Source organism: Clinocottus analis, unplaced genomic scaffold, assembly GCF_023055335.1.
Source record: "Clinocottus analis isolate CAN_PGR_092001 unplaced genomic scaffold, fCliAna1.0.p SCAF_1, whole genome shotgun sequence".
NCBI lineage: Eukaryota > Metazoa > Chordata > Actinopteri > Perciformes > Cottidae > Clinocottus > Clinocottus analis.
In genome coordinates this window covers 21,444,579-21,469,969 of record NW_027175820.1, presented here as the reverse complement: position 1 = coordinate 21,469,969, position 25,391 = coordinate 21,444,579, and the positions used below count along the sequence as shown (strand labels likewise).

The 25,391-nt window shown below is 41.9% G+C and overlaps 1 protein-coding gene across 1 annotated transcript in view; it reads right to left on the bottom strand.

The window, feature by feature from the left end:
- Positions 1-322: 322 nt before the first annotated feature.
- The window catches only part of LOC137783413 (E3 SUMO-protein ligase PIAS1-like), a 43,396-nt gene continuing 18,327 nt past the window's right edge, over positions 323-25,391 (bottom strand). The window contains exons 2-13 of the mRNA XM_068573310.1: positions 20,995-21,490; positions 8,539-8,623; positions 8,291-8,429; positions 7,954-8,088; positions 6,525-6,630; positions 5,827-5,900; positions 5,345-5,505; positions 4,311-4,444; positions 3,690-3,921; positions 2,509-2,648; positions 2,079-2,119; positions 323-1,468 (exon numbers count right to left, since the gene is read on the bottom strand). Coding sequence (XP_068429411.1) covers positions 1,109-1,468; positions 2,079-2,119; positions 2,509-2,648; positions 3,690-3,921; positions 4,311-4,444; positions 5,345-5,505; positions 5,827-5,900; positions 6,525-6,630; positions 7,954-8,088; positions 8,291-8,429; positions 8,539-8,623; positions 20,995-21,487 — 2,100 coding nt within the window. The 5' untranslated portion in view covers positions 21,488-21,490 and the 3' untranslated portion in view covers positions 323-1,108. The remainder of the gene's footprint in view (positions 1,469-2,078; positions 2,120-2,508; positions 2,649-3,689; positions 3,922-4,310; positions 4,445-5,344; positions 5,506-5,826; positions 5,901-6,524; positions 6,631-7,953; positions 8,089-8,290; positions 8,430-8,538; positions 8,624-20,994; positions 21,491-25,391) is intronic.

Sequence of the window (25,391 nt, the reverse complement as noted above, 5' to 3'; positions counted from 1 at the left end):
GCAAAAAAAAAACATTTGAAAAGAAAAAGAAACAAAAATAAACTCTTCCAGCCCAGAACTCAAAATTGGCAGGTATAAATAGTCTAAAAGTCTCAGTTACTAAATGCTGGCAGAGGTTTTGTGAGGAGTTTGAATTCGAGTGAAAATGAAAAACCAGAAATGGCTAATTTCCACCTACACACTCCCCACAGCGTTAACCTGAAGGTCAAAGGGAATGCATACATATATACATACAGCATATATATATATATATATATATATATATATATATATATATATATATATATATATATATATATATATATATATATATATGTGTGTGTGTGTGTGTGTGTGTGTGTGTGTGTGTAACTGTTTAAATATACATAATTTAAAAGCATAATAAAATTAGTACATGAAATGTAAATTCAGTGTTCTTGTCATTGAACAGAAATAATACACCATGAATTTAAAACTTAACTCGAGCAAGTGAGAAAGAGAATTGAAGTATATATTATAGAAATGCAAATAAAACCACCTGTAAGCAGAATAAAAGAGAAGATAAACATAACCACATGGCAACAGGCATATGTATAAGCTTTTGTGAGAGAGAAAAAACAACCGAAACAACCTCAGTCCTCCACTTAAAAACAGCGATCGAAGCAGCTCACTCGACTGAAAACGTCCCGATGTGACATACAAAAGTAAAAGAGGAAAATATATTTTGTTCTCTGTACACGGTGCCGCCCCTCGTTTTAGTAAAAAAGAGCCTTCCTCCTTTGTGTCTTTGCTCAGGTAGCGTCTTTGCTGTTTGTGCCGGGTTGGTACCAGTATCGCTCAACACGCTGGACAGGTTTCTGATCTGAAGTCAGTTTACAAGCAGAACGTCCGCAGCTGACCCTCTACGTGATGACTCTGTACTGTTCTCAGGTCAGCCCCGAGAAGGGAACCCACGGACCTGAACCCACTTATTATATTAGTGCTCTTTGTGAGGGCGCTCTCGCCAATACGACTCCAAAATCCACAGCTAGGATCTATTTTATGGATCAAAACTTTACCCTGCAGTCCAAAAAGTTTGTCACTGGATGGCAGCTGGACCCAAAGGGTAGTAGTCTTGACCCTTCTCCAGTCAGTCCAACGATATAACGTCGGGTATCCCGCCGTAAATCGCCGCCACCGCCGCTTCGGCGCTGCTCCGGCTGGCCGCCGCCCCGGGGTGCGTGTGCGAGGAGTGCGAGGAGTGCGAGGAGGAGTGCGTGGAGTGAGTGTCGCGGAGGCTGCTGGACGACACCAGGCTGCTGCTGCTGCCCGAGTTGCTCGCCCCGTTGGTCGGCGCGGTCAGCGAGGCGGCCGAGGAGGCTCCCGATTGGTCGAGGAACAGCTGGGAGGAGGACGAGGAGGTGCTGTAGGGCAGGAAGCGGTTGAGGAGCAGCTCGTGGTCGTCTGAGGCCGAGGCGGCGGCCGCGGCTGCCATCACCATGTTGTAATGCTGAACCGGAGGCAGAGACACAAGAGAGGCGGTGAGTCCACACGCAGAGGCTGAACGTTAACACGGGGGCGTAAAGAAGCTCCTCACTGGTTACAGTTTGGATAAACCGCTGAAGTCAAGTGTGTGTTTTTAGTCGAAGGATACTTCACAAATCAATTCATCACTAAAAGTAAAAAAAAACAACTTTAATTGACTTTTGAAAGTATATTAAGATGGAGTCCGAGGTAATTAGATTCTACTCAGCTCACTAATGGTGTTGATGGTTTTAACAACTCTACATTAAAAATGTTATTCATCAAACCCAAAGTCTGCTGTTCAGACCCCAATTTGTTTGGCAGTTCATTAAGTGTACATTAAATACTCACCAACCGCTATGATTAAATGACTAAATCTGATCTTCACTGGGTAAAGAGCTATTACACTGCCAACATGAGGACGTTGTTTAAAAGGAAAAAACAACGTGTCGCTGTATGAAAGATGTTCGGTGAATAACTAGAATATTTGGTTACACAAAGAGTCCGAGACGTTTTATTACTCTAAAATGAACCAAGGTCACAGTCTTCAAGTACTTCGCCGGAAGACTAAATTCATTGATGCTCTGTTGACGTACCTGATGATTGTCGCCTTGAAGAAAAGAGAAGAAGTTCAACTCTGCAAATGAAGCACAGGCCGAGTGAAGAGAGAATCTCAACCAAAATATGTATCACAAACGCAAATACACAATGCTTTTTTGAAGGGAAGGGCATAATAACCAGCAAGAGGGATCCAATGGTTCTCTCAACCCGATGCATTCATATATAAATTAGCCATTTTATAGAAAAATAACAACAATAAACGTCTCTTAAACTTTTCTATCTTAAACCTTTGAGTTTCTTGTTGAAGTTCAATAATACATTTAGAAAATGACCTGATCCCATATTGTTTATCTGCTTGATACATGTACAAGTAATTGTATTATGTGTTTAAATGTCATGTTGGTGTTCTGAGCGATGGACTCGCTCCCATCACGTCATCTCCGGTCGGTGCGTGCTGGTCTCTACCTGACAGGTCGTTGGGCGTGTGGTAGTAGGGTCGGTAGTCCTGGATGAGTGGAGGGACGGGAGGGATGTAGCTGGTGTCCACGCCGGGCATGCTGGGAGTGCGGCTCACAGGAGAGGCCTGGTGGTGCAGGTTCAACACTCTGGAGGCAGATACAAAGGAAGCGGTTTAGAGATATGAAGTTAAAGGAGGGAACTTTTCTTTCACGTCAAGTTTATTCGCCTATGACCTCGAAACACAAAACCTCTGATCAGTCACAGGTTCAAGTGAAGCAGCACACAGATGTGCATACTGAGATTGTCGTAAAACGTAGCTGATGTGACAACCATGAATGTTTATGAACCGCCATTTTATACTGTAACTTTGTTTCTGAGAAATAATCATCTTCATCAGATCTTGATTGGATCATCTTTTATTCATCAGTTTGGCATGAAGGTGACTCTCAAAGCCACGATGCCCAAAATGATCCAAGCAGAGCAGCAGCCAATTCAAACGCGCCTTTGTAAAAAAACATCCTACAATTTGCTGAATTCAACTAAAGTGTAAAAATTAAAACAGAACTAATTTCAGATGCAGATTATAATCTCAGTTTCTTCAATGGCATAGTGTTTAGTGTTTTCCATCTGAAATGCACTTTGGAATTCACAGTTAACTTCTCGCACTACAATTTATATTTATATACAAGCTTGAACCTTCGACTCAAATGTACCATTTTCTATCATAGTTGTCTATATTTTGGCCGGATGAAAACAGCTGCCTCATTCCACATCTCTCACAGGTCTGTTTGTTAGATGAGTTACCAATCTTTCCTGTTCTTGAGACATTTGTCAAGCATTTAACTCATTTTATAAACATGTGGCATTACGACTGCCTTACCTTTAGTCTTGTTGATGATGCTCATGTGCAAAAAACTAACAATTTTGTGATTTATTTTTGAAAAGTCATCCATTTCTAGATCTAAACATCGAATTCAAAGGAGTTAAAACTTTCCCAGTCAGTCTGTGAGTGCTGTAGATGTGAAATAATAACAGAGACTTGTGTGACGAGTGCAGCACTCATGAATCATTTAACCTCTAGATACATAAGTAATCATCTGAGCAGCTAAAACAAGGCTTTTAAAGTAAAGAAAAAACGGAATATGAAGATGAAATCATACGGCTTCGGACGTGTTTGTGTGTCTGACCCTTTGTTGATGATGGGCGGCGAGGTCGGCGACATAGAGGGACACGCTCTTTGTGGCTGAGGAGGCAGCGGGGGCGGCTGCGGAGGCGGCGAGTCCTGTCCTTCGTCGTCCGAGGAGCTGTCCAGTGTCAGGTCGATCACCTCCACCTTCTTGCTATTGCTGCTGTCGCCGCCCCCGTGGCTGGAAGACGAGGAGGTCCGCTGATCCGAGCCTGCGGACGTCCGGCATGAACCTGCAGAGCAGCAACAAAATATGAGTCTGAGTCAGTGTTCAGGGTTTTCTGAGGCTGCAAAGTAAAAAAAACAAAACAACAAATAAATCAAAGCAACGTTGAATACTGTGCATGTGCTGAAATGCACAAAATGTCCCCTTCTCTCATATATGAGATACAGTATGTTTGTTACTATGGAGACAAGCACTTTGCTCAGTTGCATCATGATTGATGCTTTAACAAATTAAAACTGACAACGCATCAACAAAGACTTCTTACTACGTCTCTGTAATCCTATTTTAATTACTTCTCGGCTTCCCTCGCTGCCTCCATATAGAGCTTCAAATAGACACAGCTTTTCTGTTTCTTACCCACCCGGTCCCTCGTTCCTCCCTCAAAACATTTCTCACCATCCAGTCCGTTATAGGAAGCAGAGGAGACCTCCTGCACTTCCCTCTTAGACCTCATGGGGGCCCAGCTGCCATCCTCCTTGAACTGGATCTCGTCACAGTCCATGCAGCTGTTGAGGATCTCCACGAAAAGCCTGAGAACAAACAAACACGTCATAGACGAACCCACGCCAACAAAATGTACACAAACACAAGCAGATTTTTTTTTTAAACAACTCGGTGTAGTGGAAAAGACCTTGCATTTTTAAAGACAATAATTATGCTCTAAACAGGCTTACGTCAACACTGTGACTCAGTGATTTAAAAGGAATACCTTAATCGCATTACGTTAGTCAGCAAATGAGTGTTTTTGAACATCCTAAACATCAATGACAGGAAAGTGGATGATGCCGTAATGTGCTTAGAAAAGCAGTAACGAACACGTTTCAATTGACCCAATCTAAACTTACATGTTGCTGCTGGCCTCCAAAAAGAGGAAAGGTCACTTTTCAGAGCCACCTTGAAGCCTACAGGATGCTCATGAGAGGGACTCACATTATGATTTAAATTAATCCTCTGAAAAGTTGTGGAAGTGCTTCTGTGAAGCTCTGGATTTTGAGACGAGTGTATATAAATCCCAATGTACGAGTGCAGGATTTGAACTCTGTGGTAGTCATGAGTTCATGCAGGAGTAAAAGCAGTAGTCACGATTGGTAAAAGTTGATCTGCATTAAAATCCTTGGGTCCAAGTGAACGTTTGTGCCCAATTTAAAGAAGTTTCCCCGGTTAACCCGAAAGCATGCAAGTACTGCAAAAGCAAATATTCACACGTATAACAAATATTGAAGAACTGTCCAGAGTTTTAAATGAAGAAACTTCCAAGTTTGAAATATGAAGCTACATCCAGCAGCAGATTAGCTTAGCGTATGATAAAGACTGAAAACATAGGGACACTGGCCCCTTTGAAGCTTACAATTTAACCCGTTATACGTCCTGTGCACTATTTCCTTATAGGTCCTCTGTCGGATGGCGATGTGCCGGTTTGGCCGACTCACCCGTCGATGATGAGGTGCTCGTAGGGGGCCTTCTTGTCACAGACAGGACACACCCAGGTGGGCTTCTTCTCATTCATCTGGATGTACAGTGTGGCGTCAAAGCACTGCAGGTGGGAGCATGTCAGCGCCCGGCACGGGATCATCAACCGCATCTTCCCCAGCTGCACACACACGTAGTCAGGGCATGAAGAGTGAAGAGTATGCGTACGTAAACATACACACACACACACACACACACACACACACACACAGTGAGGATGAAGGGTACACAGGATGCGTAAATGTCACAAACATGGCAAACCCACATGGAAAAGGTGCTTGTCAAGGGTTGATAATTTGACGGATGGATCGTACACACAACCAGCACGAAAGGGCATGTGGGCATGTTGAGACACGTGGAAAGAAAAGAATGGATGGACACGTCTTGGCATGACTGAATCTCTAAACACTGGCTTAAGATTCAGAAAGAGCAGGCTGTTTACCGGGCAGAGCAGCGACACGCGAAGGCTGGTCGTGGCTATTTCACTGTCCGGGTCCGCCGTGAGCTTCTCTTTGACTGCCAAAGGGAAGTAAAACACACACAGACGCACAAGAGTGAGAGAGGAACAAACAGCAGCACACATTGCTCAGTTTCTCACTTCAGACTGCAACTTCTTCACACGTTTCAAATCGAGGTCACAAACAATGATGCGTTCGAGAGCTGCTCATGCTGTGTGAGGCTGACCTCCCCCCCGTACCCGAATCTTCTTTATCACCTCCCATACAGTATAAAACACAAGTGGATAGACCACTGATGTGTGTCTGGCAACTTAAGTAGGACTCCTTAGCTCTTAACAGTTGCAGACAAGATCACAAGAGAGTATTATTCTAGTTATAGGAGCAAAGAACACATTTCCACAGCCTTTAATTTTGCTCATTAAAAAAACATTGCATTATATACACATTCATGAAAATGAGAAGTACAACTGTGAAACTGACACGCATATTGCACCTCACTGTCTTTATTAAACATTTAGTCAGCTAATATGTAAGTTGTAGAAACAATTAATTATTTGGTAGAACTGTATTTAATGTGCTTCTACATAACGGCAATCTCAGTCTTGATATACTGGAACAGTGCATTTCTAAAAAAAATTAAAAAAAAAAAAAAAGAGAAAGAAAAGCGGTGGATCGTTCTTACTGAGGGCTCTGGAGTGGTCCGGGTTTCTGATGCCTTTTGCTCGTAGTCTCTGTAACAACACGGTGGACGACTGCTGCTTCACCAAGTACACTGCCATGGAGTAACTCTGTGAACACATTAACACAAAGGATGATCAATAATGTGCACAACCGGTACTTTAAATCTCACCCGGTAACATTTCTTTGTTAAGTTGTGGGCCAGTTGCAGGGAACGTCTTTTTACTGAAGGCAACTTCAGCAGGCAAGATGTCTTACATAACCTAATGTTAAGTTAATCTTTCTACTCTGAGGCAAATGTTCGTTCAGCCACGTGTGAAGATGCATCGAGGGACGGAGGGATTCGAGGCCAGTATGTACTTCTGTTGTGAGGCGGCTTTCTTCACCGACTGCTACTGCCACCCGACTAAATATAACTCGGCATATGCGATCATGTACACTGCAATGTGTAAAATATAAAAACATTCAAAGACCATACGGTGTTATATGTTTGGACTTTCCCTGACATTTTTGGTTTAAAGGTATACTATCCTTAAAAAAAAACAATGTCATATAAAAATAATCCCTCTCAATTATCACAGATGTCCCACTACAAGTGTGTGGCGGTGTAAGTATCTGCAGAGAGCCTGCCTTCTGCCTGTTACTTATATGTTGTTTTTTGGGCAGCGGGTGTGCCGCCCCCATGCATGCGCAAGCACGCTTTCAAGAGGAAGCTACAAGAATAGTGGAGACAGTGCCAAAAACACACAAGTGGGGAAGGCTCGCTTTAAAACAAGAGTGAATCTGGGGTGAATCGGCTTTCAGCTTCACTGCTGTGTGAGATGCTGCAGGTGGGGCTCCGGTCTGCAATCCGGTGACGGCAGTCAGAGGACGTCTGCTTCTCGTGTCGTCGAGCCGGGGGAGTTGACTTTGAGTGTTCCTGCATAGTGTCCTACTCTGCTCCTCCGTTTAATGATGTTTGGGAGCTGTAAGAGCTCGACTCCATGGCTCGAGAACAACATGTGATGATTCTCAACAGACAAACGCTCGATCCAAACTCATTTGGAGCCCCTTAAATTGCCGTATTAATTATGACAATGATGTTCAATAATATTGTATAAAGATGAGTGTAGTGCAGACAGAAATGTGTATACAAATGAAGTCCCATTAATTATTGTTGAGCATAACTGAATAGATTAGATTGAAGATCATCAGGGCTGCAAATAAATATTGTATAATAATAACATTAAGTCTTGTATATGAAAAAAAGGTCCATCATAAGTCCCCAGAGCCTGTGATTCTGTCTCCATAACCATCAGTTTAGAAGGACAAGACAAAAAGCATTTGAGAGGCTTGAAATAGCAACTGTTCAGTAACATTACATGATGACTTGATTACAAAATATTGACTATTAAAGAGTCCCTTGTTAGAAACCGTGACACTTTGGTTCTTACCCTTCCGATCTCAGCGGTCCACGACACCACGATGGTGTTGGGGACTGTGGTGGACAATCTGACCAGTGAGGTAATGTTGATGGGCCGGCTGGGCCGCTTGGGCTCTACGCCGTTTTTGGTTGGAGGAAGATAACCCTAGATGTCCGACATGAATATCAGAAGGAAAAAAGAATGACAATTAGCCTTTTTTTGTGAATATTATAAAGTCAAATTCCTACAAATAGGGGTTCGACAAAAACTAAAGGGGCAAGGCTTAAAAGTGAAATGAAAAGCCTGTTCAGATCCAGTTAAACAGTGGTAGAACAAAGAAGCCATGTTTTGCTGGTTGTTTCTTTACCGGCAGGTTACATGGCTTCCCGTTGACTTTCACACACAGATTGGGTGGGAAGTGGTCTTCCTGAGGACAGCTGGTCTCCGACAGGCAAAACCGCAACTGGACTTGAACTGAGAAATCACATTTGGTCCCCGAGATGTCCCTTTTGAGCACAGAAACAAATGTATCACCACACAGCCGTAGAAAATCATGTACGTGTATGAATAATTCACAAACGGCATCCTGCGCCGACAGGGCGGTGGCGATCTTACATCGAGCTGCTGATCTGCTGGACTTGTTGTGGCGTTAATGCGAAGGCGAAACACGTCTCCTGAAACCGCTGGCTGTTGTCTGAGGCTGCGGAGGCAGAGCAAAGGGAGACATTTTTTAATCACCAGGAAAGTTACATGCAGTTCCAACCAGCCACTAAACGTCAGTGATTCCAAAACAGTGTTATCTCACTGGACCAAGTGTGAGAGTAACTGTTTAATCTACAGACAAACACAAAACAGAGAAGTGTGTGCACAGCAATAATCTCCTGTATAGTTAGCTTCATGAAATTAGCAAAAGCTAAAAGAACACCTGGACTTCAAAAGCAGTCTCACACTGAGGTGAAGAAGAGGAAGAAAATATGCGTGTGTGCTCTATTTATAGGCCTACGGAGAGGTGCTGGAAATAACTGCTGCGACTAACCCAGCCTCCATTAAAGAGACAGAAAGTTGTCAAAGAAAAAAAAAGTTTGTGTGTAAATGTTAGAAAGAGGTTAGCATGAAACGAGGAGCTCTGATCGTTCAGACCCGAGTGTGTTTTGTGTTTAACCTGAAAGGAATAATTCAACATCTTTCTTATCCGCATTGTGTAAGGAAGGGAGCTAGGTGAAAAGAGGTTAGCTTAGCTTAGCATAAAGACTTGAATCAAGGGGAAACGGCGAGCATGGCTCTGTCCAAAGCTAATAAAATACACACGCTGCTAAAAGTCACTTTTGTGCCACCGTTTGTGTCACTCTGTACACATTAACAGAAGAATGAGTTAATAGGCCGTAACTAACAGAGGGAACTCTGAGAGATGGAAGACTAAACTCAGGAAACGGCTAGTGTTTGCAAAAGTGAAACCAACTGAAGTCTTCTCTGATGAGCAAAAGCTTTCAGCATCTACCACAAGGGTGCTGCGTACAGCGGTGAGTTAGCATTACAGACCAGTGTGACCTTTTTTTTCTTTCCAACAGAACTCCGTTTGTTTGTGCCTGCCGTATCTTGAGAGACATACTGAATCTCAATGGGAACCTTTTGGCCTGAAGGCTGCTGCGTAAGTGAGGGGGGAAGATAAGTTAGAGAATGTAATCATGATTGTTGCTTTAATTACCTCAAATAATGTGCAAATTGTCAGTGAGTGACAGTTAAAAACACACGCACGCTCCACGCACACACCCAGCAGGAGAACGTACAGGATGGTCATTTCCTTCCACGTAGGGAACAACAAAGTGGATGATTACTGGACCAATCATGTTCCTCCTTTCATCTGCCTTTCAGACAGCCATTTTCACAGTAATTACGACCCAATCTCACCACCAACACGGTATATAATTTTCATGCCATGTTTCTTTTGAATGATATCTTCTCTCTGCTCTTGCATCTTCGGAGCGGCAGCCTGTGCACTGCAGAACAAAATCATACGCACCAAGTGTGCTTTCGAACTACAGTCTTCCTCCACTCCGGGCACACAGGCTATAAATAGAAAGTGCTCTCTCACTCTGTCCTCTCTTGCTCTTGCTCTCTCTCTCACTCTCCCCCATCATCTCTCCATCGCTCTATAACTCACTCTCTCTCTCTGGCAGCGGATTTTTCTCTCTCTGGTGTTTCAATGTGTGTGGTTGGGAGAGATACGAGAAGTGTTGAAATGAGTTTTGATGGATGTCTTCCTCTCCCTCTCTCTTTCTTATTCTCTCAGACTTACACAGACACACAGACACACACAGTGGCTTCTTTAACTCCAGTGATTTAAGATGCATACACAGTGTTTCTATTTGTCTGACACATTGTGATATTAAAACTAAGGCTTGAGATCCGACTGTAATACTTTTCTGGTACTGATCTATTGAACTGTCAAGTGCAGAGACCCGGCATCAAACGCTCAAATTATACTTTATTATGCATCTGAGGGTCTGATTTAAATCGTCATTTTGCCAAAAGTATCCTGTATTTAAAGCAACATTCTCGTATAGCTGCTTATGCATTAAAATGAATAGTTTTTGCTTTATTGCAGTTAAATATGAAGCCATAGCTAGCAGCCGGCTAGCTTAGCTTACAATAACGACTGGAAACAGAGGGAAGCAAGCCAGGCTTGGTCCAAACGGGAACAAAATCAGCTTACCAGCTTCTCGAAAGCTGATTAATTAGCACATTAAATCTTGTTTGTTTATATCCGCACAACAACCAAAGTGAAGACAAGTTGCAGTTTTACAGTCGATTTATGTGTCAGACTATTGCTGCAGGAGTTGTTTCCCATTTTCAAGGTTAAGCTAAGCTAGCAGGCTGCTTGCCACAGCTTCACATTCAGCAAGAAAGCAAACAAGGATATTTCATAAAATGTCAAACTATGATAAAACTATAATTTGAGAAGTTTGGCTTTTTATGTTGAGGTTTCTTATCTTAAAACTGTCACTTATCACTATACACCTGACATTGTAACTGTATCAAAAGATATAAAATCATACCCAGCCTGAGTAAAACTGAAAATATTACTACATATTTTACGTCTGTGTGAGGTGGATTGACTAAGAAAGATGGACAGTTTTAAAACTAATATAAAAATCTATCAGCAAATCTATCTTCTGCAAACCAAAAGGTTGCATGAATAAAAACCGGCTTCAAACATTCATTATCTTATTCTGATGTGCTGGTGTGATCTGAGTCTTTTATTCTCTGAAACCTGATAGAAGCTGCAGTCTAATCAAATATGAAACATGTATATCAGCAAAAATATAAACCAGGCAAAGAAAGTTTATTTGTGAACTGCATGTTTGACTTTGGCTCCTTTGATGAATAGAATATGCCGGATGCTACGTTTGATTTCATCACGTTTAATGGAGGCAGAAACTTACTAGTTGAGAAAAGAAGCGTCATTATGAAGACTTAGTTGACGACATCAAATACAGAATGCGTTTCCAATGAATGAAGCATCTCCTTAACTTCACTGGGAGAAGACGGATGATGCCATAAACAGAACTGTAATTACTGTTATTGAGCCCATTTCTGTCCCCGCAGGTAATCTTATGTCTGCTTAGCGCTGCTTATTAGAATATGAACATTTCACTGGGACATTCGTTTTGAGACACAAGAGTCATTACAATAAACAAATCGGAGCTTCCGTCGGTGCAAATCTCACACCGAGTCGGTTCCCACTAAACGCCGCGGCGGAGAGAGGATATTACGGAGATTATAAAAGTATAGTTAAGTCGTCTCAAAGAGATTAGACTTGACATTCATCTAATGAACCTGATATGTATTTATGTGCTTGACATCAACTTTTAAAATCAATCCAACCGTTTTCAAATTGTGCTTTAACCTTCAGGAATGATGTTAAACGTGTCGTACAAGGACACAAGCGAGCATGCTGGGACAGACTCTCCGTCCTTCACGGAGCAACGTGCCGGTCCCCTGCTGTCTGCGGTACGAGCCATCACGCCACACATGACTTTGTTTAATAATATAAAATGTATGTGATGGAAAGACAGATGGCGCCGGGCAGAGTGACAGATGGGAAAATGATCTCCGACAGGTTGATGTTTACACTGAAGAGGAAGTAAACCTACAGGCTCACAAAACATAGCTAGTTGCTATTTTATTATGTTCCGTGTCTGAAACTATGATTTTCTTTGTTTCGCCAATGAGTTAAAACATCAGGCTTGTTAATCAATTATGAAAGTAATGGCTCGTTGAAGCCATAGTTTGTAGAGCTGGTAAACTGTATTGGGTTTAGTGTTTCTAATATCTAATCTACCCTCACTGCTATAACTAGGGTGGACAAAATAATAGAAGCACCAGTCAGTACCGCCTCTCAAACATCTAAAACGCATCGTATAGTAGAATGAACAACTTTCAAAAGACTGAATATTACAACCGGCATGAAGGATTTATTGCAGTGTACGTTTGACGAAGTGGAATTGAAACACATTCGCGCAACTTTGCTCAACTTAAGGAACGTCAGAAAAGGCTCCATCACGGCAAGCGCACTGATTTATAGCATCTGAAGAGACACCGTGGGGACAATTACAAATAACACTTTTGTGATGAAACGCAGACGAGTAGTGGAATCTACCACAACAAAGTCTATTTACTCCTGCACACATTTCAGGTACTTGTACTGTTTAAAGTACTGTATTCCTATTTCATGCAACTTATTCTAAAGAAAACAATCCTACTTTTAAGTTCATCAGGGCGGTTTGAGGGAGGTCCGTTTATAGATTCATGGTTCTCACGGGACAGCCACGCTAACAAATGATGATCTTATCTAATGTGATGAACTGATGAAGATTAAACCACCAAACAGTGTATAAAGAAGTTAAAATTAGCTTTTATTCCACAATGATACTTTTAATATTCATAATTTAAGTAAATATGCAGTTATTTACGATATATTTTGAATTAAGTAATGTTTCGTTGTTTGTACTTTTACTTGGGAGTCGAGTGTTTTCAGTGTGGTACTGCAGTAAGAGATCTGAGTACTTCCTCCACCACACTCTGAAGACTAACATTACTGGTCATACTGGGAGGAAGGGAACTAAATTTTAGCTCGGTTACCGGAGAAATATTAGAAGACTTTGTACCCTGCACTTTTATGTCCAAACTAGATTTATGTTCCAGCTTGGGCCGATGATGAACATGATTATTCTGACGGTGCTGATTGTGACCCTACAGTCAGTAGAAACCGAGGAAACCCTCGGTGCTGGTTTAGTTCTGGTTTGAGGGGAGTGTGAGCTAAGCTACGGAGAATGTACTCGGCTCCGAAGCCCGTCTTCAGCACAACAAAGCCCAGCTGGAGTTTATTAACTTGTTAGTGGCTCTGCTACTTTTTCTCTGTTTAGTGCACCACAGGCACAGGCACAGGCGCGCACACACACACACACACACACACACACACACACACACACACACACACACACACACACACACCAAAGTCCTTTCACTCAAATTCTAAACTACAACGCTAGAAAGGTCCAAAAACAAAAAACAAAACTGGATGTTACAGCCCACTCACCCTCACCACCCCTCACCCTCCCCCCCACCACACACACTCACACACACACTCACACTCACACACACACACACACACACACACACACACACACACACACACACACACACAGAAAACTTTCCAGAAGTGTTACTTCCCCTCCCCCCTGACAGCAGCAATTATCCTTTATTATATGCATAAGAGTGTGCAGTTATACATTGACAGCGCTCATTTAGGCATTCCAGTGTTGCAAAGGCTGAAATTAAAAGTCCTCCGACTGGCAGCTGCGCCGAGCCATCTTGATCAATGTACACACGGATAATCCAGCGGGCGTTTCACAATGTCTTTAGAGACGGCTTCAGGCCGCGTGCACCATGCCCTGGACATCGTTTTACAGCAATATTCAATGTCGCTTACGTCGGAGATCAGATAAAAGAGCGAGAAATGTTTAGAATCACAATGAGGGGTTGTCTAATCAGGGATGATGATGATGATGATGATGATGATGATAATGATGATGTTGCGCCGACTTAGAAGAAAACAATGCTGGCTGTGTACGCCCCCGAGAGAGGGAAGACATTTTGTGCAGCGTGTTTATAGTTCGGAGCAGCCAGAGCTCCCTTGTTGATGTTCACTTGTTGTGAGAAGGCCGAGTTGTTTACAGAGAGATAAAGATTTTGCTCAGGATCACGGGGCGGTCAGGGCGAGAGCTGCTAAATCTCAGCTGGTGTTTCGACGTCGAGTTGACGAAGCGCTTTACTGGTTTCGGTGCTGTGTGCTGCCACCACAACCTGTTGCACGCGGCTGATTGTGTATGCGATGTAATATCTTTACTGACTCACACAGGAGACATACTAGAGTATACTTCATGTGTGACATGTAGGGCTGGGTACCGGTACACCGGTTCAAACCGGTTTCCAATTTCCATACGGTATGATTTTTTTATATATACGTGAAACCGGTGCACAGCTGTAACAACTATGGTTGCTCTTCGGCAGGCAGCAAAATAAATTGTTCACCGCTGAGGGCGCAGCGGTCGGAGCTACTTGCATTACGTGTTTTGAGATGGAGTCATGGTTATAAGTAATGCTCTTTAACAGGGTAAAACACCACGACATAACAGTTTGCGACACATAAACAATTTGTAACACTCATAATTGTACACTTATAAAATTAGACCGCCGAACTGCATGCTGGGTACAGCTGGCCTACCATCACAACAAGAAGAAACTCCGTCTCTACATTAAAAAATGGAAAAGAGCGATGCAAGAGGAACAACGAGAGACCAGAGATGCACCAATACGACGTGTGCCCGAGTTTGGAGGTTTTTTTGCTTTTGAAAAATTTGACGTATATCAGATAACGATTTATTACAAAGTTTGTCGAGCCGCTGTTATTGTCATGATTCGAGACTGTCAACCAAAGCAAATACCGTGTTTTTTTTATTTTTGTAAGACTTCGGTGAAACCGCAAGAATCTTATAAAATACCGTGATATGACTTTTTGGCCACACCGGACAGCCCTAATGACATGTATTTGCTTGCAGGTCCAAAGGCAAAACAAGAAGGACAGAGCGACTCAACTAGGTGTGCTTGCTCAAGGACTGTCCAGCAGAGAGGATGACTGCTGTCATGAAGAGAACAACTCTGATCTGACGTCCCACAATTAAGTAAAATGATGAAAACAAAAGTGTGATACGTCAACGATTGGCCTGTTGCCTAGTTACTCTCGGATGGCGTTGATTAGATCTTTTAATTGAACAGTAACATCCCACTTAATGAGCCGGATCTCAATTTCTATTTTCAGTTTCATTGATTGTACTTTATGTTTCCTTCATGTCATAAAAGCTGCAGGAAATGAATCCCAGCAGTTCCAACAGACGTTTCACAAAAACAATACACTCCATGCGACGTGGAGGATTCACTGCGTCTGAGCCACTGAAAGGGTTTCTCTGTGAAACAGCAGAACGAGCCAATTAGCACATCGAAGGAGAGCAGATCACAAAACAGTGAGGGTCCTTAGACAAATATAATCAAATATATTTTTAATTAGAGATAAAGGCTTGTCTCTACTGGCAGCCTATCTTGAAAAAAAAGGCCCAATTCTCTTACCCTTGTTGTCTTTTTGGTCTCATGACAACTTTTGATAACACACAACATATCATGTTCTGTCGAGAGGATAAAAGGAGAAAGTCCTGGACTTAATTACAATATCATCTTGTGTTTGCTTAGCAACCTCTATGAAGACACAGCATATAATATCTAAAATATTAAAATATAGGAACCGAATAGCGGAGTTGCCAAAAAAACAAATACAACTTCTCACTGGTTGCACTGGTTTTACATAGAAAAGACAACTTTTAAACAAAACAAGGGTGAGTTCTGATGTTTTATAATATATTCATCCAATCATTTTGCGGCAGATCAAGAGATACTTGAGCAATAATCAACACGCTGTATGGAACATAGCAGTAGTATTATTACATCAAATTACATCAATTATTTTGCTAAAGAATATGATAATTAGGAAGGATCTAACAGAAACATACAGTATTTTACACAACAACAGGTAGCCGGTCCTAATGTGAATTGTATATCTCATGATTGTGTTGATGTTTCCTTTTTAGAAAGATTCTATGAATGACGATCGATTACAGACTGAAAATGAATTTGCAACTATTTTTAAAATCTATAAATTGTTTCAGTCATTGAAGCAATTCATAGATATTAAAAATAGTAAATCAAGTACAATCCCAAATGTTCTCTGAATACTGCCGCTGTGATTTTGAGGATTTCACGACAGAGTGAAATGACTCCTGAATATATGAGCTTGAGAGATCATTGTTACAAAATAACAACATTTACACCACATGACATATTTTACCATTTTTGGACCTTTTGAGTCTTGCATTTGTGAACTCAACCATTAGCAACGTGAAAGCTCAATGATTAATCAACCAACCCAGAAAACAATCTGATAACAGAAAACACTTCATGGTCGTTCCTTCGCTCCAAAATCTAATCAAATCCTTCTCTGTAGAGAGACAACCTGTTCTGTCAGTCTAGAGCTTGCATCAGGTATTATGAGTTAATATGTTATGGTGTTCACAGTGGAACTGATAGGCAGATGGCACTGTGCTTCATGTCCAGAAGATAGCTTCCTTTCCTTCGCTGAGTCTCTAAAAACCTACTGAAAGAAAAATAACAGTGACCTTGTACTTGCCTAAATGGACGGGAACATTATGAACAAAGAAACCCTGTCATCAAGTTTTAAAAAGATTATTTCAAAGATAAAATCATGGAACGACTCATCTTTGAGCCAAACACTTGATTTTTTTATGATTTTTTTTTAAAAAACCACATGATTTTCCTCCATTGTATGAATATCACAGCAATCTTCTGGTGTAACCAGCCATTATGCACGAAACGCTCATCAAATGCGAAATGGGCCCGCATCCTTCTCCTGAAGATATGGTGATTAAATCATGTATAATGCATGTGCACCACAATGATATCCATAATGAGCACAGAGGCCTCGTTCTCCATGGAGGACGGATAATGATGGAGAGTTCAACCAGTGAGGTCTCCATGGTAATGACGGAGTAGCTGGCGCAGCCCAGACTGCTGACCAGTTTTGAATAGGAAGGACTGAACTGTGGCCCGACTAACCTTTATCCCGAAAACCGATACAACGCAGCAGAGAGCAGAAAACTGCACAGGAGGGAAAGGAGGAAGGGAGGATGGTGTGAGAGAGATAACAACTAAGATTACACGCACTAAAGAAACAAGGTTAACACGAGGAATTAGGGTTTGGCAATAAATCTGAAAACACGTTTACATTGGTTGCAATACCTCGAATACCGTAAACCTAAATGTACATTTATTTATTAAGAGCTGCCATCTTTTAAAGTGTATCAATGAATGCTTGAAGAGCGGTATAACAGTGAGAGAGCACATGTTTTTATATGTGCAATACTGCACAATTTACTGTTTTTAAATGAAGCTACGTTGCACACAAAAAAACATCTTCACAGCCAGTGCGTCAGTCTCAGAGCAAAAAAAAAAAAAAAGCATTTCATTGGGGTCTGATAGTTTACATCCATACACTACTTACTGTGTGACGTGTTGGGAAATGCATAGAAAATAATTATAAATCAGGAGCCAAAAGAATTGTAGGCTAAACTACCCATCAAAAAATAAAATAAAACCCACCGCGTATTCGATCAAAAAGCTTGGTGAATCTTAAAATAGTACAGATTATGCATAAAGTCAAAAACAAATTACGGCCTGCAAGCCCACAAGAGAGAAATATGCATGTTGAAGAAACAAAAGGTCAGAACTAATGTGCAAATATCTTTATGTCTCAGTTGAAAGGGTGAATTTATGAAACTGCTGTGTGTGTGCTGAGGAACTGAACATGTGTTGCAGCATCGTGTAAAGAAAACACAACTCTCCCTTCAGGCACTCTCTTATCTAATTCTTATTTATATAATTGTTTCTGTCACTTTTGCTGTGTGGACAGACGAGTGCAACAAGATGCACGTCTTCCAGGAGAGACGCTCTAAAACAATTAAATGTGGGGAAAATATGCATCTGGCATGAATGCAATGAATGTACCCTTTCTTATGGCACTGTTTATTTGTCATTGTTAGTCTCTTTTTACTCGAATGTCATATTGTTTGTACACAGACAAAACTATTTTCTGAATTTCACAAAGAACCTGGAGTTCAAGCTGTGGAAAAAGACTTACACAGACTTATGTTTTTCCAATTTTAGATGCAAGGACGCACCAAACAAGTCGTAATCTTTCCTTTCACTGCACTTGTAAAAAGCCCTGTCAGAATCCTGGTTAAGCACATTCATGGCCAACAAAATCAGCTTCCACCAGCAAAAAAAAGAGGGAGCGAGTGGGGGAAGGGAGCGAGCGAGGGAGGGAGGGAGAAACTGGAGGCGAGGCAACAGGAGAGGCAACAACAATGGGGGAGAGAGAGAGCAAGAGAGAGAGAGAGAGAGAGATGGATGGATTGAGCAGTAATCAGAAGATCAGAGAGAAGTAAACAAGCAGAGAAGAGGCAGAGTATGTGAAAGAGTGCGATCAAGGAGAGAGAGCAGGCTACAGCAGATTTAAAGCAACAGAGGAAGATCTTATATTCTGCCCGTGAGGGCCGACTTACAATTAATCTAGTGGTTTCATTACTGCCCTCCATTATTATAAGGATAAAGAGGGTCATTTTTGAAGCAAATAAAAAATAAAGTCAGCTTTGTGAGACGATGTGCACCATCTTCCTCTGAGTTTCATCCTCCTCTCATTCATCCATTCGCGTCTCCGAGAACAATACGATCAGCATGCATTATTTATTGGAAAGTACGTTTGTGTTTTGAAAGTACTGTATATGAAGACGTGCGTGTGTCTCTGTGTGTGTGTGTGTGTGTGTGAGAGAATGATGTGAATGTGGGATTCAGATTCAAAGGAAGGGAGGGAGGGTGTGTTCTGCGGGCACAGGTGTACGTCTGTATGATTTCATCACTTTGCATGCAAATTTTAACTGATGATGGCCGCGGAGACGGAGTAAGAATGGAAGACAGCGTGGTGGGGGGAGTGAGAGAAGGAAGGGGGAGAGAGAGAAGGAAGGGGGGGGAGAGAAAAGGAGGGGGAGGGGGAGATGGGAGGCCGAGAGGGATGGGACATGTGCAGGAAATGGATAGAGTGAGAAAGGGCGGGGGAAGAGGGGAGAGATGGTGTGATGATAGAGCTGCAGGCGCTGTGTTTGTACATGCATCTGCAGGCAAATTAATCATGAGATGCTCTCTTACTCCATTAAAATGCAAATGTGGAAAAATCTAGACATTTCCATATATTTGCAATACATCCCTGAGCCCAAAGATTGTTATTATGCTAAATGCAGCCTGGATGCTAGATGCAGACTTAATATAATGATAAATCTGACCAATACAAGGATTAAAAGTCTCTAAAGAAGTGAATTAAAGGGCAGACTGGATATAAGATGCTGGATATTTGTACTCATTACAGTAATGGGGTCTTAAACGAGCACACTCTTTTTTTTTGTTGCAAAAGTTGGAACAGTTATAGTTATTTTACATTAAAGTTTTGTATTTTATTTGCAAGTTTTCTGTTGCTTCAAGTTATTCTTGCACTTGTTATCTGACAATATTATTAACTAACAATATAAATATGTGTCAGAGTATAAACTACTTTTGTAGACTATTTAGTAAATTCATGTGACTCTCAAAATTACCTTTAGATCTAAAAAAAAAAAAAGAAAAAGAAAACTATATATATGATTATTGTTTAATGCTTGTGACTAAACTAAGGTCCCGGTTCTTGGGCCAGTGTTTCATTGAGACCAAGATCATTCTGTTATGTGTAAGGCAGCGTCTAGCGAGACTTAAACATCCATTCCTAACTTTGTAAAACAAAATAAATACACAAACATAACTTTATAGAATTGTTATTTATCAAATGAATAAATCGGACGCCAGCAATTTTGTAAAAAAGCTTCAAAATCAACAAGAATTACAATTTCAGTGCAAACCTTTTTGAATGCAGCACCAAATTGGTTGAAACTAAAACTCCATTATTTAATGTGCATAGTTTATAAACATGAGATTTAATAAAATAGATCGGCCTCCGATCAGGCTATTTGAGTGCCATCAATCCGATAAACTAAAGTCAGGTTCTCTTGCTCGTTAATATAAATCTACAGCTGAGTACAAATACAACCACTATTACATAAATAGAATTAGCAGTACAAGCCAGTCTAAGAAGGAAGCTCTTCCTCTTTTATTTATAAATATTTTCACTGACTCCTCAACAGCGGCCTCTGTCTCCTCTGAACTCTGGGGAATCTGCAAAGGATATTTTTGCAGTCACATTTGGGTGGCGTGTCAACGCATTAGCAGGCGGCACAACAGCAGCACTGGCAGGGAGCCGCTCCGCCGCAGCAGAAACACAAATGTCAATGTTTTCTGTGACTGCTGCCATGATTATTATGGGAATGTCACACTGACATAAATATCCACAACCTTGCAGATCATTTTTTTCGGCATTTTCACATTCAGTGGATTCAGTCTGACAGTGAAGATACAGACAGAAAACATGTGCAAAAAGAGGGATGACGTGGACGAGTGTTACTTCTCAGTTGCAGTTACTGTACGTGTCTGTGTCTTCTTGCATTTCTAGACAGAGTTTGTCATTGTCGGCGGCCATGTACAGTCTGGCTTTGTGAAAAGACAAAAATATCTTCGTCATACAATTATTTTATTTAACAGCTAAACCGGTAATATTAAATAGTTTGATTCTGTTGAGAAATGACCCATGAAATTATTACTCAAATACCAAATTCTTGCTACCAGTTTATCTGTGTGTATACTCATATATTTTTACCCTGCTGTTTAATGCAAATATAATGTGCATTAGTGATAAAATGTATCCGTCTGCGATCATTCCTTCTCAATCCGCCTCTCGCTCTCACTCACCTAGACTGGTTGGCTTGATGAGTTCGTCCAGCATGTCGTAGAAGGGCAGCCTCTGCAACTTGACGTCCGGGTGGACCGGGTGCAGCGTGGTCGAGCCGGACAGGTGGTGCGTCAGCCCGGTCAACTCGTGCTTCCCGGGGCCGAGCAGCGAGAGGGGAAGTAAGGCGGCGGGCGACGGGGTTCCGCCGTGGCCGGCGTGGCCCTCGTACGCCAGCTGCGTCAGGCCGGCGGGCAGCGCGGCGCCCCCTCCCGCGACCACGCCGGCAGTGGCCGGGTGGTGCGGCCCGGGCATGGCCAGCTCCGAGTGGGAAACCATTTTGGCGGGGAAGCGTCGTCGGTAGAGCTCTTTGACCTTCATGTGCACGGCGGGGCTGCTGCCGGCCTTCAGCAGGTGCAGCGCTTTGGTCAGCAGCTCGTGCTTGCGTCCGTGCTTGTTGCGCCCGGCGTAGCCCAGCAGCACCTGCAGCTCCGACACCCGCAGGCTCATCACCATTTGCTGTGAGGAGAAGGAGGAAGAGAAAGCAACTTCATGAATGATGATGATATTAAGCACCAATGACTTTTACAATTAAGGTAGCTGGAAATTTACTTGAATCAATTAGTCGACAGCAGCTCTACTGTTTTTATTGTGAAATGAGCCGCGATGGCAATGCATACAGTAATGACCACCCTGTGCCAAGTGAATACAAATCATACTGATGTGTGTGTGTGTGCGATCGACTATGTGTGAGAGAAGGCAGAAGACTAACTACTGAAGCTTTTAGATTGCTCTTAATATACAGTATTGAAAACCCATTGATGAGGTTTCCTCTTTTAGAATGATGTGAGGATATAAAACAATGCTTCCAAACTAAAAATGGTGACAATACATCCAACAATGTCTTAAAGCTAAAAGTAAAACTACAGGATAACTAACATACTGAGGAATAGATAATACAATAGGAGTGTAAGGATGAAAACAGAATCAAATAAATAAACGAGGTAAAACTACAGTTAAAAACATTTACAATCAATAATTGTATGTCCTGTGTTACAGACAGAAATGGAAATTCAATAAAAACTAAAAATAATAGCATTTTGAGATTTCTTGGGTCATTTTTGCATTTTGTCGTCCTTGATTTCTGACATAGATTGTGAATGGGACTTGGCGTTGCAACGACCGATTATAAAAATGTGCCAGGCTGCACAACACATTGAGAAAGGCTCAACTACATGAAGTGTCCTCTGACGCAAAGCGAGTGAAAACCCGACAAAAGCAAATCACGCAACTTCTACGAAGCCAAATGTGTTAAAAACAGAAAGCTGTTCTGCCCTCTGGAAACAAACTGAGCGACAGGAAATTAAAAGCGTCCTGCGTGGTGCGGCTTCTATGCCAGAAAACAACTGGCCAGTCCGAGCGGAGTCCTGCATGTAAATTTTGTGTGAATTACGTGTTCGATGCAACACACCCACAGAGCTGCAGATTTATGAGAAGCCAGAGACCGACTACGACTTTATGTGAATGCAGCGTTACTCGTAGTGAGTCTTGAAAAGCTCTGTGAGTTGCTGTGGAAGAAGACATGTGGCTGCTCTGCTAGCGTTCCTGCATGACCAGGTACGAAAAATAAATGGACGGATTGAATTGTAAAAAGGCATAATTGGATAATTTGCATCAATATTCTGTGTCTTCATCCGGCTCAATGCTGGTATGTTGCCTCTAAGCAATGCCAAAGTCTGTGCTGATTCTCTCCCGACATTGAGATACCTCAGCATGGCACAGCTGGCGGTTTGCCTCACAGATGTTTAAAAAGAAAAGAAAAAAAAAGAAGAAAAAAAACTTCACACACTGTAGAGTTTTCCTTCTGGCAGAAAAGCATTTCATTGCACTCCGATGCATACCATAAACGTCTCAGAACAGCTTCATTTCCTGACGTGTGTGAGCCGTCAGCTGGATCTTCACCTGTTTGGATAATAGAGACACGACTGACGCGTGGAGGCAGTGACTCAGGTAACTACAAAGGATCTTTTTTTTACGATCACATCGCTGGTCAGCACAAAACTCAAAGTGGTGCTTTTGTGTGATTCTTTTGATTAAATTAAACGAATGAATTTGTTGACAAAAATGTATGCAGACTAAGGAGTTATTTGGTCGAGGACCGTGCCACTGACTTAACACAAAACTTAACAAAGAACAAGCAAAGTAAGTTCTACCGTCAGTGAATGTGACTACTCAGCACTTCCTGCACTAGTTTAAACGTAAAGGCCATGATTAATTAGCATATGATGCAGCTGCACCAAATGCTGAAATTTCATTACTCAGCTTAGGAAATAAAAAAAAATAAAAACACATGCCAGCTTGGATTTATATAGAGAAACACAACTGTATTGTTACCACATTCATTACTATGTAAGGCTGCCCTTAAGCAAGACTCTAATTGATTAATCAATCCAAGTGAGGACAGGTGTGCATTTTAATTATTTTAAAGTTTTAGTGCACTCAAAACCTGAAAAAATACGACCGATTGGCCGAAAAGGGGAAATGTTATTTTGAGACCATGTCTTCGGCCTTAAATCTCGCCAGAATTAAATCATTGTTAATGGTGAAGCCAAAGGAAGCACATCGCCTTTGAGAGGCTTTTCTGTCTCAAATAGTCAGCTGCCGGCAGTCATTTAAGTCTGAGTGTGTTTGAGGCTTCATGTATCAAAACGAATCCTCCTTTCATTAATCCTTTCTTTAATTGCAGTTTTTTCCGTCGTTCTTTGATGAGAACAAAGATACAGAGCAAATGGAAACAGCACAAATTCGAAAGCGACGCGTAAAGCTTCCTCGTCTTAAGGTGGAGCGTCACAAACAAGAAACCTCAGTTCATCATGAACATTCATTAACCTCGTGGACAGTACCGTCGCAAATCATGAGACAGACCTTAAAGTAAACTAGAAAATTTCGCAAGAAATTTTGAAAGTGTGGCTACTACTGCCGTAAGACGTCGCAATATATAGCTTTTGTTTATGACGCCCGTCTCTCCTCCAAAGCACTTGAGTTGGTTTGTGTGTTAAACTGATTGGCTGATATGAAGCACCTGTGTGCTGCCGTCGTCATGGTGACCAAGTGAGCGCCAGCAGACTGATTAGAGGCAGACTGGACTGTGGACTTAAGGAAATAAACTACTGAACGTCCTGAACACACACAAACGTACATGAAATATCATATGACCTTATTAATGATCACAGTGTTGACAACTACACAATATAAAACACACGTAAACGTCTTTGTGTGTGTATGTATGTGTGTCTGTGTATGTGTGTCTGTGTGTGTGAGACAAACAGACAGAGAGACAGAAGTCATCTGTGTTGTGTGTGTGTGTGTGTATGTGTTTGTTTGTTTGTGTGTGTGTATGTGTTTGTTTGTTTGTGTGTGTGTATGTGTGTCTGTGTGTCTGTGTGTGTGTGAGACAAACAGACAGAGAGACAGAAGTCATCTGTGTTGTGTGTGCGTGTGTAAGTGTCTGCGTGTCTGTTAAACTGCCCTAACGAGAACACCTGTGGGTCGCTAGAGCAAAGGTTGCCATGGTGATGACTTCAAAGGGACTTCCTTACGCTGAGCTTAATAGACCTAAATACTGTGGAACTCCTTTCAAACTATTTAAAAAAAATGGTACTTTAAAAGCCACTATTGCTTCGATATCGCATATTGAGCGTTAGGAAGACCTGATGAACAGATACTGTGACTGGCGAGTCTGTACGATAAAACATGTGTCTGTACGGGCGATTTACAAATCAGGTACGAGCTTCAGGGGAGACGTGGTTTTGGAGGGAGATTTAACATGGCGGCGGATGGCAGAGCGAGGTGGACTTGCTCTCACATTCAGTCCGATTTCAAGACGTCTGAGTCTGTTGGATTCCTATCGACCGCAGTTTATGACAGAAGACAAGATTTCCAACGTTTCTATCCAACAATGGTGTATGAAGAGTGAACATTGTGCGAGTAAAGACAAAATACGTTTTATTTTTTTAGCAGTTTCTGTCGCTTCTTCTCACTCTGTTAATTGGTGCGCCACCCTCTACGAACATTTCGTGAAATTTTTTTGACAGTTTTGGACGTTTTTTGCATTTTTCGGGAAAACGGCCGGGCGAATCTCTTAGAAAAGTCATACCTCACGATTCCCGCGCAAACCGCACGTTTCGATGTATTTTTTACGCATGTGCTGGCAACGCTCTGGGAGGAGTAGTGGTTTGACTATAAGAAGAATAATAATAACTAGAAAATTTCGCAAGAAATTTTGAAAGTGTGGCTACTACTGCCGTAAGACGTCGCAATATATAGCTTTTGTTTCTGACGCCCGTCTCTCCTCCAAAGCACTTGAGTTGGTTTGTGTGTTAAACTGATTGGCTGATATGAAGCACCTGTGTGCTGCCGT